At 31.3% G+C, this 15822-nt stretch overlaps 1 protein-coding gene across 1 annotated transcript; it reads left to right on the top strand.

Moving 5' to 3' along the window:
- Positions 1 to 260: 260 nt before the first annotated feature.
- LOTGIDRAFT_217685 (hypothetical protein) lies at positions 261 to 14266 on the top strand (the record flags this gene model as incomplete). Its single annotated transcript, XM_009060231.1, has 12 exons — positions 261 to 341; positions 3645 to 3688; positions 6345 to 6424; positions 9217 to 9296; positions 9869 to 9969; positions 10394 to 10506; positions 11092 to 11168; positions 12030 to 12170; positions 12391 to 12473; positions 12864 to 12969; positions 13472 to 13603; positions 14201 to 14266. Exons 1-12 carry the CDS (start codon positions 270 to 272, stop codon positions 14264 to 14266), a joined length of 1095 nt encoding a protein of 364 aa, XP_009058479.1. The 5' UTR covers positions 261 to 269.
- Between the last annotated feature and the right edge of the window lie 1556 nt (positions 14267 to 15822).

Below are 15822 nucleotides of genomic sequence, written 5' to 3'. Positions count from 1 at the left end.
AGTTTTATTCAATTTGGTATGCATATATGGACTCGGGGGGGAAAAGTTTCATTTTAGTCCAATCTGGATAAAGATCTTGAATTTGTGGACACAAAATGATAAACTATAGTTGTCATCTGATTTGATGAATGTTGATGGTAAAGATGGGTATGATCATAATATTTATAACTCGTTTGATTTTTGTGCAAATTTTTATCTGTATTGCTCTACAATTGAAGTATTGAACACTTTATAATGTAAATTGTTATCTATTTCAGTTACCACTACGTATGGATATAGTATTATATTTGTCACATGATGGTATTAGATTAATATTTGATCCTGTATCACAAAGATTAAAGGTAAGTTGATGAATATGTCTCTCTCCTGTTCAATGAGTTTACAGATTAAATTAACATATTGTTTGTCCTATGAATTTATAATATTGATATTGATCATTTTTTTCAAGAAATGAATATTTTTTATAATAAGCTTATACAGCTCAAGTCTGAAAAGTCTAAAACACTAACAGAACCCTTGGCTCTGTTTTAAAGCAAGTATTGATTCTAAATCCCAACTGAACTTCTCAAGAGTGATATGTTTGTCCAGAAGGTGTCAGTGGACAAGAAAATGGCCCCCAATTGACCCTCAACGATGTTAATTAGCAGTTAAATGCATTATATTGTTTCGTTAAAGAATATCTTTTGATGGAGTCTGTTGAATGATTTTGACGTCTGCTCTTGGTATGTGACATGATGAGCAGACACAGAGACTTCCCCCTCATTAATCATACAAGATTCTTCAAGTGTCTCTTCATTCATGGACAATTAGGACAAATTTTCTCCTGGTCATTTCTGAATTTGGTATTGTTCTGACCACACGCCACATGTCCACTCTTCAAGTTGGAGCTATATGAGATGTGTAATTTAACAAATAACTCTAGTTGTAATACATCTCCTTCACAACATGTCCATTTTGACGAGATCTTTACAAGACATAGAAAAAATGGTTGAGAGGTCATTTATAATGGATTGATTATAAAAATGAGAATATTGATAATGATAATGATTATTGGTAGGGAGGAAATCTAATTGCTAATTGTGCATCTGCTATATTTGCACAGTCAATTGAAATGAAATGAAATGAATGGAGTTTTACACCCTACTTTTCTGCACCATGTGGGCAATTGAAGACGCCATGCAGGGTAAACTACAATGAGGGAAATTTTGCCAGGACAACAGCATTAGCCTGATTTCCACTTGAAACTTGATTTTTAGTTTCCATGGAAGTTTAACTGCAGTAAAATAATTTCTCAAATCATAAAAATCTCTTTTTTCCTTTTTCATTTCCTGAATTTCATCTGAACTAAAATGATCTTAACATTTTTTCATACAAACAATTCAATAAACTTAAGTCAGAAATAAGCTTAAGTAAACTTGCCATGGATTTTAAAACATGTACTTAAAGCCTAAAAATCAGATCAATATTTTTTGATGAAAAATGTCTTTAATGATGGTGTCTTGCTTTGAAATTTTGTCTCTGAAGTTTTGTCCAGTATACAATTTGCAGTAATTTGAAAATAATTCAACTTATGATTTCAATTGGAGAGTTATTGCAAAGATCATTTTAAATTAGCAAAATGTAAAGATGTTGAGGGCCATACAAAATCCTGTAGAGAAATTAATTATATTTGACAAGTGACAAGGTACTGAAAGTACTAATTCTACTAGTAAACAATGATTAATGACTAATTTTGATAGTTCTTTATTATTTCACTTTGATAAATTCACTTTCAATAGTACCATTTTCAATTAGTACCCTTCTTGATTGACTCTTCAAAATTAGAAACAGAGAACTTCCGACTTTTTTACCTCCATCAATAGAGAGGGGTGTTTACTTTCTCTTAAGTGTTTAAATAAACGGTCATTGATATTAAAGAACATTTTGAAAAATCTAGTATCTTTAATGAAATAAAGAGGAAAAAAAGATTAGGACTAATGTTTTATAGAGGATGTTTCACAGTGGCATGACAGCAGCTGTCAATGAGATTATGAGAGCACCAGTCCACTACAATGAGTTTGACCCAAAACGACCCTATGTCACCAGATGGGCTTCACAAGTCGACTGTCAATAGCTGTATTAATACGATTAATCACATATCAATAGCCTCAAAAAATAATATTTAGATAATGCTTAACCTATTAAATGGTCTCAAATATGGTATTTTTTTTTTCTTTTTCATTTCCTGTTTTGATGTCTGTAAAATGCACCAGAAATTAAGAAATTATTACTGTCAAATTTGATGTATATTCAGAGAAGCATTTTTCATATATGTAAACTTTGACAATGACATTTGTTTCATTTGAAATGACAGTTTCCTTATGTATGTTTTGAAACTTCCTTTAAATCAAGGAAGTGTATCTTGCTTATATAATTGACACAATGTTTATGAAACCCCCCCTAAAAAATATAAGAAGGTGTTAAGGTGACATTTTTTTCTCGTCATTTTGATGACTTATCAAGCACCAGCTATTTGAAAGGAAGTACATTTTGCTAATGCTTATGAAACCTCCAAAAAAGATTTATCAACACAGTTTCCTCTTGTCAGTGATGTAGGTCAGAGGCGCTGATATGGAAAAAGCGTCTAGATGGTCGGATGGGACAAATAAACGAATAAAAAAAACTAGGTTGATGCAGCTGTCATGGCAAATATTTGCTCATTGCACACTGCATGGTGGTGCCTGTGTTCATTAGCCCAATTAGCTCAGAGTTGAACGTAAAACTGCATTCATTTCATTTTCCAAATTTTTAAAGATAATTTGAATTTGATGACCAATAAAGGTCTGGATATTTGTGACAAAGTGACTGTTATTTACATCATCTCAACCAACTAGGCAATGGTTTCTTTGCACTAATGTATGTGTACATTCCACAATTCCATTAATGAAAAAAATCTTGTCCAAAAAATGGCAAAATTGGGTGTAATAATTCTATAGTAGGGAAAAAAAAAGTGCACCAAAGAGAAGTATAATCAGGTTTTTAAAAAGAGCAAGCATGATCTGCTTTAGGCATGACACCCGACACTCTCAAAATCATGAGAAACAGACAGCCATTTTGTAGCCTTCACAGATATTTATATCTTAGAAATATTCATGAGTGTCTGACCTGAAACAGACAATTTCAGTCAGCTAATTTGAACATGGCCAAGAAAGGAAAATGACAAATGACCTTTGGCACGTGTCAGCTGTCCACAAGTAAGAGAAACAAAATGCAAACACCCCAGGGGGCAACCACTATCATTTACCTTCTTTTAAGAAAAAAAAAATTCAATTCACAGAGGCAAATTGAAAAATTGCCTTTATTTTAAGTTCCTTTTAGTGGACAGAATTGTACAGTGAAATTGTAGGGGGCACTGCTATCACATAACTTGCTTACAAAGGACCTTTTAAAAAAGTCTCAATTGAAAAATTAGTGTTGTGGTGCTGGACAAAACAGTATTTTCTCAGTCCCGTATAATTATGTCCCTTAGTACTTTACTAAATAACCATTACTCTGTTGGAAACAAGTGGGCTATTTCTTTCACAAGATTGGGATTCTTTTGAAGCTCTCTTGCTAGATTTCAGGTTTTGTTTTTAACATGGTTGTATCAAATTTTTTATCTTCAGATGATAGAAGTAAATAACATGGCTAAAGTGAAGTTGAAATATTGGTAAGTATGTAAATAGAATGTGTTCTTATGGAATTTCATGGAATTAAGAAACCAATATCATATCATGTCAAAAATGATAATCCTTTGTAGTATATTGAACGACCCCATTCTTCAGTTTTATGACTGAAAGGTTCATTTTCAGAATTTGAACTGACCACTGGTAGTCAAGTTTGTCTTTTACTTTAAAAGTAAATCTTTGTGACAATAAGTAAATTCTTTCTGTTAACTTGGTCAATTTATAATGGAGATTGATAAAAGAAACAGCAAATTTTTACAAGATTGGTAATTTCAAAGAAATTTTGTTTGTTATCAAGTTATGATGAAGAACATTGGTAAGGTTTCTAATTCTCAGATATCATATCGTGGGTGACAGCCTAAAACCTTGTATATGCCATATTTGGTCATTATGACTTTTTGGTACCGTTCGAAAAGCTCTTGATCTTGAGATCGAAACCTCGTATTCTTAGCTTGATTGTTAATAACCCAAAAACAACTAATTAAATAACACGTATAAACAGTCAGATTTAAAACCTCGTAAAATATTATATTATACAAGGTTCAATGTTTCTTTTTCTGCGAATGAAAATGAAAAACCTTGTATACTGTACTATTATACGAGTTATTGGTTCAACAGGCCGGAGATCTCAAATTATACGAGATTTATATTTTCAAACAACTACGGTAAAAAAAATAATAAAAAAGATTTTAACAAAATACGCATACAAATATATTTTCAGATTGAAATAAAGTTTTTTATTAATTGATGACAAATATTAGTTAAATGAGGCCATAAAGTAGTAGAGAAGACAGATTTTTATAGAAACATAAAAAATAATCCAAGATTAATGGTGACCCGAGCTAATTAATTACAGATTATAATACGATACTATTCCATTGTTAATCATATTGAATAACTTTACGGCACTACATTGTCATATTATTACGCTTGAGTGAATTGTCATGACACCAGGGATTAGTTGTTATTTCTACGCCTCGTCTATACCCACCAACGTTTTTTATTGAGGTGACAGTTACATCATGCCAGATTAACCAAAGTTCATGAGAGAGCACAAAGGTTTAGTAGAAGTGGAGGGTTAATTGTGGACACTCCTGCTTCAGCTTGATTAAGCAGACGTCTTTTTTTCCCCTTGAACTTTTTTTGTTGCAGACGACAGCAATAAAAAGGCAATTTCTTTTACCAGTTCAAGAAAAAGGACGTTAAGGTTAACTGACAATGGCTATTAGCTGCCTTAATGACCATTCTTTGATATTGGTTATCTTGTGACCATTTATTTTTTTTATCGGAGAGGGGGATTAACACTTTATTAGATCTTCTGACCAGATATGATAATAAGTTAGTAGTTACTGTAGAAAAAAGAAAAACGGTACTATTTAATGCTTAAGAATGAGCTTAGTACCAAATCCTCTGTCAGATGCTCTAAGAAGATGTGAAAAGAGATAAAATAGTTACAATTAAGTACTGATAAAATGAGAAAAGAATGAGCCAACTGGTAGTGGTACTATTGATACTCTGTTATGACTCTTGTATTTTTAATTTTGTTGGAAGTCAAAACAAGTCACATTGAGACTGAGTAAATAAAAGTGAATTGATTGCTTAAAGGTGATTTATGTGTTTGTGTATGTCAAAATATTTTTTTGCTCAAGTTTGTAAAAACTATACCCCAAAATCTAGAGAAATGTGTCCCATATTTTGTCTAAAAGTTTTAAGTGAAGAAAAAAACACACATGGATTTGAAGGCTTAAATTTCTATGGTGTGCCATGAACATTATTACTGATTGGTTTAGCTAAAAAATTCCCGTTTCTGAAACGAAAATATGATGATTGGTCAAAAGAATGGAGCTCTGTCCTTTCAGCACTAAAGCTATTATAATTTTTACATAAACTTTTAAAGTTAGATAACTACTGTATGGATTTAATCAAAATAAATGCCTAATTGTAGAGAAATATGTATTCTACCTATTCTAAAGGTTTCAACTAAAAATATTGAGTCTTTCTGAGGCCCAGCACCAAAACTAGTTTCAGCTGGTTAATTAACAATTAGTACTCTCTGTTATCAATCAAACATATTAAAACAAATTCATTTTGATCAAGAAGATACAGAGATATAAATAGCATACATTAGAAATATTTTCAGGTATAATTTACAACATTTTTGAAAATGAAAATTTTATGTACATACCCCTTTAAAACAGTAAATTTAAGAAATATGCTATATACTTAAAAAATAATGCAAAAACATAAAAAAAATCATTTTAAGAGAGAATGGTCAATGGCTGTGAAAGACTTCATTGATTTAAGAACATTTCAGGAAGCTGTCTTTAAAATTAATCACAGTTATTTATAGACAGTTCTTAAAAAAAAAAACATGTGTACAAAGAAACATCCTTCATTAAAGTTTTAACAGATGAAAAAACTGGTTTTATGGAGGTGGTTGGCATTCAATACTTCAGTACTATTTAGAACGTTTTCATTAATGTTTATAAAGGGACAGAAGGGAGGGATTTATTTTACTCTTTTTTGACATGAATGTCTCTTTTATATTGACTAACATTTCATTACATGACAAGCTAGCCCTCATATTTCAGATATGATACCCTTTTAAATGTATAATTATAGTTTCTTTTTCTATTTCAGTGGTGTTCACTTTAATACCCCACAAGTTCGACCTACCATAGAACAGATTGATCAGTCATTTGGTGCCACACATCCTGGAGGTATTGTCTGCATTTCTCTAATTTATTGGAAGCGGTCCATTTGCGATGATCTTACATAATCTTGTTTATAAAAAGTTCGGGTCAAAAACAGTGATTGGTTAATGTAGACTCTCCAAAATAGTACTTCTGGTTAACATACTCTCCCACACATATCCCATCATGAATGGTTCACTGTCATTTTTAGACTCGGTGCTTTAGGCATACTTCTTCATACTTACTAGGGTGTCAGTGGTGGATGTGCTGCAAATGTGGATGAACAAATTTTTAGGGGTGTGAAGGCTGAAATAGATTGGGAACCACTGTTCTAGGCACACCTTTAATTAAGCACATATTCACTTTAGGCACACTATAATTCAGCACAATGTCATTTACGCTCATTGATTTAGGCACAAATATTGAGCCTTAATGGCTGACTACCATCATGAATAACCACACAAAATATGGTTTTGATTACATGTTTAAATAATCTCTCCATTGAAATGCATTATAGTAAAATTTACAAAAGTATAGTAAATGTAACTATTAATTGTAATTTTGCTGGTAAAATTCTAACTAATTTGTAAAGTCTAATTTTGCTTTTTTTTTTTTTACATATTGCAAAAAAAAAAAAGTTGATTTTAGTACAAGGCTACTATTTATTTTATTTGTTTATCAGTCATTTAAGGTCACATTTGTATTTTTTTTTAATTCCCTTGTCAATTGGTAACTAATAATACCAGTGTTGGTACTGTATCCCCCCTATCTTATAACTTGTTAGTAGGGAAGGGAGGAGTGGAAAGAAACTTTAACAAAACTTAGTCAGTAATTAATGAAGCAAGCAGTTGACTATTTGTAATATGAAACTAAGATTGGTGAAAGTGTCGTGTTGCCTTTACCGTGCTGTTATTTCTTCAATTATTGTGACCAAACGTTCAATTGTGAGTAAAGTCATTTGTCCAAATGTTGAGTCATTATTAGTACTATAGTGAATAATAGTATTGTGAATAGTACATCATTTGACTTAACAATACCTGTCTGAATTGATTATAATTTAGTAACGGTTGGCATCACGTAACCTATTGTGTCTAAAGTTACTAACTACTATGACCATTGGTAGTGGGGTCAAAATGCTAATACTGACTACTTATTGCCCATTTCTGTCAATTGTTTACAAACACTTGCGTTGTCAGTTGATCAAGCGTTTAAAATAGTGTGAGGATCGTTTGCTGCAAGGAGATGTTGTATGTGACGGTGGTATTACCTTGTGTTCAAGTCATTAAATTATACCATGAGGGACATTAAAGCTATAAAGATAAAAATGATTAGGAATGTGTAGTGACTGTGATTGTTCCTCACTCTATTAGCCATTGATTTACTATCTCATCTCAGATAAAAATTATTGCTCTTTTTTTTACACTTTAACAATACCACTAAACACACCTCACTTTAGTGTCAATGGCTTCATGCTATATAAAATATTAAATCTATTATACTCTAAGGTAGATGTCAGCCAACTTGAAAGAGCACCAAAGTGTGAGCGACATAAGTCAAAGCCTTAGTTAGTACATTGATTATTTTTGTTATCAGTATAAAATATCGCTTAGTTAAATTTCATCTTTTTAGACATTAAAAATTGTATTTTGCCTAAACAAAGACAACTAGTGCTATTTTAATGGCTTTTTGTTAGATTGTTTGTATATCTTTTCATCAGTAATTATTAGGTATTATTATTAAAATGATTGAATTTGATGAAAAATTACCATAATATTACCAATAATGCATTGTAGTACAATTTAAACTGCTTATAGTCTGTACATGCTCTAGTGAGTTTACTATATTAGCTTATGTAAAATGGCAGATCTTATCTGGAATCAGCTCACTGTATAATTTAGCTTTTTTGATAAAGACTAGCTGGTTTTGATCAAATTTAAAGGGATTGTAAAGAGGTTTCCTAAAATTGTTGTGTGTATATGGGGACACTGATAGCATCAATTTGCACCATTCCAATTTTCAGTGTCTGTGGTTCTTGCAATTTCACTAAAACTAAGCGTTTTATGACATCACTTATCACTTAAGGACTTTGAAATTAATGATCTCATAGAACGCTTAGTTTTAATGGAATTGCAGAAACCACAGATGACTAATGTAAAATTAAGAATGGTGCAAATTGAATGTCCCGAATACAACATAAACGTTTTATAAAACCTCTTTACAATCCCTTAAAATGACGTCAAAGATCCATACCATTACTAGTTGCAGATGATGTCTGCTTCAGTGGGATAAAAAAATAAACCCTAGCTGGTTTTGATCAAATTTAAAGGGATTTTAAGAAGTTTCCTAAAATTTGTGTATGTATCTTGGACACTGATAGCATCAATTTGCACCATTCCAATTTTCTGTGTTTGTGGTTCTTGCAATTCCACTAAAACTAAGCATTTTATGAAGTCACTAATCACAAAATATGCCTTCTCACTTAATGATGTCATAAAACGCTTAGTTTTAATGGAATGGCAGGAACCACAGACGTCTGATCTAGAATTGGAATGATGAAAATTAATGCTATCAGTGTGCCCGATACAATATCAGAAGGGATTATGCAATTAAGTACTTCTGAAGACTATTTACATATATTTGAGAGCCAAATCAACTCCTGACAATCATGGCTAACCATGGCCTTTAAGTGATTTGCACCTTCTTAAACTGAGAATAAATAATTTTTTCTTCCTGTCAACTTGTCAGAATGTAAATGAAGGTTTATTGTTGATTTGTAGTTGATCTTATATCAATATTATCATCTCTATGTTTTATTTCAGTGTACATATCAGAAAAACAGCTATTTGTTCTTAATTTCCGAGGTCTTTCATTTGACTTTCCCATAGATTCCAAATTTGAGGTGAGAAATAAAACTTTTATATCAAATTTCTTTATAGATTTTCATCAGTTTTCAGTAGGTATGTCCAAATGATAATTCTATTGTAATGAAGAAAGTTTCACCTTTTTAGACATTTCACTTATACTGGTACTTGAGGTTTTAACCTTTGAATGATTTAAAACGGGATAATGCACAAGCAAAAACAAAACAATTCCTCTACCTCTTGTACACAGATTTATCAATTTTTGTAAACACTGATTGTACAATCATTATTGGTTTTAACATTTATTGCTATAAAGAGAATAATCCTTGTTTTATGACAATGAAAAGAGACTCGTCTGTCAGCTGATGGGACCATTAAGTGAGACCCCGTTTTCTATAGGCTGTACATGTTAAAGATACCTCAAAATTCCAAGCGTTGCACACTGCATGGCGTTGCCCATCATCATTAGCCCCCCAAAAATGCAAGAGAATGGAAAGTAAAACCCCATTCATTTCACATTTTTATTCACAATAACATTCTGTTTTAATCTGCTCTTAGACAATTAATTCTGTGAATCTCACTTTGGTAATCTTTTATCATTTTATTTCAGCCAAGATATGCTCATGGTTTAGGTTCATTACAGTTTTCAGGAGCCTCACCTACTGTATCTAGAATGTGTATATATACTGGAAATACGGTATCTGATACCAAGTAAGAACTTATATAATATACTTGTAGTCCCATGAAATTTCTTGTTTGATACAGTTGATCTTTTACAGGGATTTCCCAATTTTTACAAGCATAGCTTTACACATTTCCAATTTTCAATCTGATCTCTTTGGGTCTTGCAATTCTATTAAAACTAAGAATTGTATGACCTCTTTGCACTAGTGATGTTCTAAATGGCATTTCTATTATCACAGACATCTGACAGAAAACTGGTATGATGCAAATAGAAACCTCAATACACATCAAAAATTTTTTAAACCTTTACTAAATCCCTTCAATTCCTAATCTGTTCAATCATTATTATATTTGATGTCTGTTAAATGGATCAGATAATCAGAGCTATAGCACAAGATATTTGTCAATTTAAAAATTCTGGAATAAAAAGTAGAATTTTTATTTCTTCCAGAGCACCACCATTGTCTGTATCTTGTTTCCATGGCAACTGTTTTTTAGATTGTTTGGAAGTTTTACGGGAAAATAATGTTACTGTAGGGTTAAAATTTTTACTAGTCACTGAGGGTATGTTGATGTCTTCTTGAATACAAAACTTTTTTCTAGCAATGATATTCCTCAATATTTTACTGAATAATCTAGGAAAAGGAGTTGGTGATGATGCAAACTGCATGAGTTTGTCTATTTTAAAGAGCTGGGTTAGATTTATTTCTTAAATATCCAATATGTTTATTCAACATACTAACAGTTATAGATGTCTGGAAGGTTTTACATATTAAAGGGAGACAACTATGAAAAGGAAAATATAATGTGTAACAGTTTTTTTACTTAATTGCGTGACTAAATGAAATGAAACAACATTTTAGATAGATTTATAATTTGAACACTTCTGTTTTTCTTCTAAATTAAATGAGGGAGTTAGACACTTGCTCACTAACCTGAAGGTTCAGGGCATAGGTCGAGATAATACCTTTGGATTTTTCAATCCGGTTTCCCCCTGTCAGTGATGCAGGTAAGAAAGACTGACTTGGAAAAAGTGTCTTAGTCGTTTGGGTGGAAATATAAATATTTGCAAGACAATCACTGTGACACTGCAATCAGTGAAGGCATCTCATCACTTGAATTAGAGTAATAACTGTGTATATTTTGTAGGTAATGGACCAGGCAAATTAGTAGATCCTAGAAAGAAGACGGTAGAAAGAATAGTTAAATTTGGTGATACTTGTCAAGTAATTATATATAGTACATGTTTTCTTCTTTTATTTTTTGGAAGAGGGGAAGTGTGAAGGTTTATTGTTTATTTTATGATTTATAAAGTCCTTTGAATATATGGAATTAACCCATTGGCATTTTTTCGATTCAAATTCAATTTTACCACGCCTTTTAAAACAATAAAAATGATTCAGGGGAAATTATTATTGAAATTACGAAATCACAGGTCGAGGAGAAAATTCAGCAAAATTATATAATGTATATCAGGTATTTTTTTATATGTATATCAGGTACTTATAAAAAAATTCAGGAGTATGCTTATGGTTTTGCAAACATAACTTCAAGACCTTTTAAAATCATATTCGTGTTAGATTCAAGACATAATCACATACAGTCTGGTGGTTTAAAGGGACAGTGGTGCCATTTTGGGGAGTTGATTTTACTCTTGAAGATATGTAAATAGTATTCAGAAGTACTAGAAAGTACGACGATCACATAATTTCTTTAAAAAATACTTCAAACTAGGAATTTTACTCACTATTTCTATATATGTCTTTTCTATATATCACAAAGTAACTTAAATTAACGAGTTGTCATTTTAACATTCAACGGAGATAATTCTGAACACACGTGGATTTGAATGCTTAAATTTTGACGGTGAGCTTTGAACACTATTACTTATTAGCTCAGCTAAAAAATTCCAGTTTCTGAGATTATAGTATGATTGGTAAAAAAAGTGGCCTACCTGTCTCTTTAAGAAGAAATGAACACTACAATATGGTTGACCTTTACTGTTACAATCATTGCAAAAACATTATGATCTGTATGGTAGATGGTCCAGGTTTTAATTAAGTAAATATATATCTTCTTTTCTTCAGGATGTTGTTAGTGCCTTAGGTTGTGCTAGTAAAGTATTTTATAAGTCAGAAGATAAAATGAAAATCCATTCACCAGAAGCACATAAAAGAGTTCGCTCTCAGAGTGCTGATTATTTCTACAATTATTTTACATTAGGCTTGGTATGTTATTTATTTTGTTATCTTATCCTACTTGAAAGAAATCTGTTATGAATTCTAAGGTAGACTACAGGAATATGTTTTCTTTTAGAAAAGATGGATGGCATCACAAGTAGTATTTTAACAAGATTATCATCATTAATATGCTCTATTATCTATTTGGTCAACACACACTTGAAATGAGACTTTTATTCCTAATGTCTGTAATTGTTTTATTTTTCAGGATTTATTATTTGATGCCAATACTCATAAAGTTAAAAAGTTTATATTACATACCAATTATCCTGGTCATTATAATTTTAATATGTAAGTTTCATAATAGAATTATTGTAACTATGGTCATATTGAAATGATTTATTCACAATCTCTAGACTTGCACACACTAACCTAGAAAAGAACCCATGACAACCATTTTCAAACCTAACCAATCAATGGCCTTGTATTAATAAATCATTTTCACCCAAAGAAAAATAGTGAAACAAAAATAAATCCTTATTCCTTATTTTGTTCATTATTTTCCTAATGAGGATGGACAATGTCATACAGTGGGCAATGAGGTACATTTTGTCATTGGTTTGAATGATATTGAAGTATGGTGGGGTCTTATACCTGCTCAAGTGATTCTAGATCAGAGAGAAAGTTTAAGCCAGGTGATATTGGAGATGGCTATAGATAATGTATTGTGGAATCTTGTAGGTATTGCCGTTGTGAGTTTAAATTACCAGCTGTAATGGAGAAAGTTAAACAACCATTGCTATCTACTATAGATGATGATGAACTAGTTATTACAGCTTATTCTAAGGTAAGGTACTATTTCTTTTGGCCTTTCCATGTCTGAGTAGGGAAAAAAAACGAAAACTTTATGCTTTTGTAGGATAAAAACTTTGGTTCCTTAGAATTCTGCCTACCCTGGCGAAATATTTTGGAATTAATATTACCCAAATTATCACAGTGTCAATGGAATAGCTCAGTCTGTAGCTATTTGGATTGTCATCTGCTAGGCAATTAGGTGCATTGGGTTCCATTCCTTCTCATGGTGATGAAAAATTTCTGATGCCAGTTGGCTTGATGTCAGCTTTCACCCCCTAGTACCAAATATCAGTATTAATTCACAACTAGGTTAATTGGAATAATAGAATGACTTTTTGCTCACTGACCATGATTAGAACCCACCATTGTTCAATGTCATCATGAAAATGATATCAAGATTCCAAAGCACTAACTAAGTGAGGTATAGTTCATCCTGTCCTTACAGAATCCCTGTTTGTGTACCAGTTTCTCTAATATTATGTATGATATTGTAGTGGGACGATGTACAGAAATGGTTATTAAAACCTACAGAACAACCAGTTATATTAAGTAGATCTAGTTCCACCAATACCAGTAATCCATTTGCTCCTACATTTTGTTTTGGTGTTCAAGATATTATATTTGAGGTAAGTTGTATTGTCAAATGAAGTCACATTGGCCCTCAGTTTATTGTGTTATTTGAATGACATGATGCTTTTTACATGTAAGCCACTCCAACCTTCATATCTGACATGAGAAAACTGGGTTGAAAATCTCAGCCTTTGCCGAAATCAAATGCAGCCCCCATTATATTATTAGATCTCAAATATTCAGGTTTCTTATGCAAGATTCATGAGCTACAGGTTGTTGACATTAAACATTGTCGTGGAAAAATGTACCTTGTTGCACATTGCATGATATTTTCACTGTCTTAGCCCAAAACAGGAGCAGAAAAGCTTGATGTTAATTAAAACATTAATGCAAAGCAATTAACAAGGCATACAATTCCAGTATTCGAAGGCAAATCTTGATATTTTTTTTTGCCGTCAAAGTTTTTAGATTCCAAATTTTTAGAAAACATTTTAAAACTCTGTCATTTACTCCGTTTGTCATGTGATCAATTGCGTTTACATACTAATCATGCTTAGACTAATGTTTAAATTTTTAATACTTAACCGTATGATAATAAGTCCAAATATAACCTACAAAATATTTAATTATTATTATGATCAATTGTTTTTCAGATCATGCAAAATCAACATATAGCATCAGTAACTATTTATCAATCTAAAGAATTGTCATCATCTTGATGTTTGATCTCTGATTGGCTACATCTTGGACCAATCAACATCTAGATTTTATATATTTAAAAAAAAGCAGCCAATCTCAGGCCATTGTATATATTTAATATTATGGGATATGTAAGAAGTGTGATCGTTCATAGTAGTTATTCAGATATATAGTGAAATATCGGTAAGACCCAAATAATACTTGCATGGTCAACAAAGTAAAGATTTAATATATATTTTAAAGATTTTTTAAATTTTTTTTGTGTTATAAATTTGCCAACTAGATGTAACAACAGAAAAAAAGTATTAATATTTAATATTTTTGCATAATTTTGTTTAGTAGACAGGATTAACCAAAATGTAAAAATGTGAATCTTGGGAGTGTCTTTTTATTTGAGTTTTAGATTTTTTTTTTAGTCGTAATGTTTGTCCAAAGAGTAGTAGATTTTCTTGTGAATGTTTTAAAATGATCAGGGTAGAAGTCAGAATTAAACTGCTAGTCAGTAGTCTTAAAATTCCCCACCCCCCCAAAAATTCCAACAAAACATAGACATATTGCCCTGTTTTATTGCACTTCTATATTACATCTTATAAAATAGAACATAATATAATACATGACTTACTTAATTAAATGGACAACTTTTTCCAACAAAAACTCATTGTTCCAATGCACAGTGTTTCTTATGCAATTAATAACATGTAATTTATTACAATAAGAAACAAATCAATTAACCAGATATCAACATGTCTCTGTTTAATTGCTTCATATTTTCTGATATATAAGGTTACTCTACTCTTTCAAAATGTTGTATGTAAATCATGTCATTGTTTGGCTGGTATTGAAAGAGTTAACTGTACATCTAAAAAAAAGGTTTATTATCTGATTTAAAAAAAAAAGAAAACACCTCAATGTATATATACCCTATAGTTTATTAACTACATGGTTTTTTTTCCTTGTTTATCTCTCTTGCTGTGATATCAATATTATTTACCTGTAGTGCGTTCAGATGAGTAAAGTTAAGGCAGCGTAAGCCTGGTTTACTGTTTTTTGTTTAGCGTTCAAACAGACATAAAAGTTAAGCCAGCTTTGATATTACCTAGGAAAGTTATCGGAAAGTTCAGAGATCATAATACCATTATGCATGTGCATTATCACACGGATAATAATGGTGGAAATTTATTTTAACAATTGCGTAAGTGCAGACATGACATAATCTGCTTAATGTTAGCTTTCAGATGGCAAAACTAAGCTGGTTTAACTATTCAAGCCAGGTTTAAAGCCACCTCTGAAGTAGGTGCAAGTTAAGACAGCTTAAGTTTAAGCAGTCACTTTGAGACAACTAAAAAAAAAAAACAGGCTCGAAAAACAGTTGATAGTTAAGTTGCTTTAACTTTAGTCAAATATTGTTAACTACTTATTGCTCCGGTTTGAACAATTTTAAGATACTTCTAATATATTTTAATTTAGCAGAAGAACTGTGATTCATATTATCAAAGTTAGATCTTTTCATTGACAAGCTACATGAATTAGAAAAAAATTGGAACCCACGAATATGAATGATATGTCACTAATTGCA

Source organism: Lottia gigantea, assembly GCF_000327385.1.
Source record: "Lottia gigantea unplaced genomic scaffold LOTGIsca_41, whole genome shotgun sequence".
Taxonomy (NCBI): Eukaryota; Metazoa; Mollusca; class Gastropoda; family Lottiidae; genus Lottia; species Lottia gigantea.
Note: the sequence above shows the minus strand (reverse complement) of the source record. Positions and strands in the feature narration are given on the sequence as shown.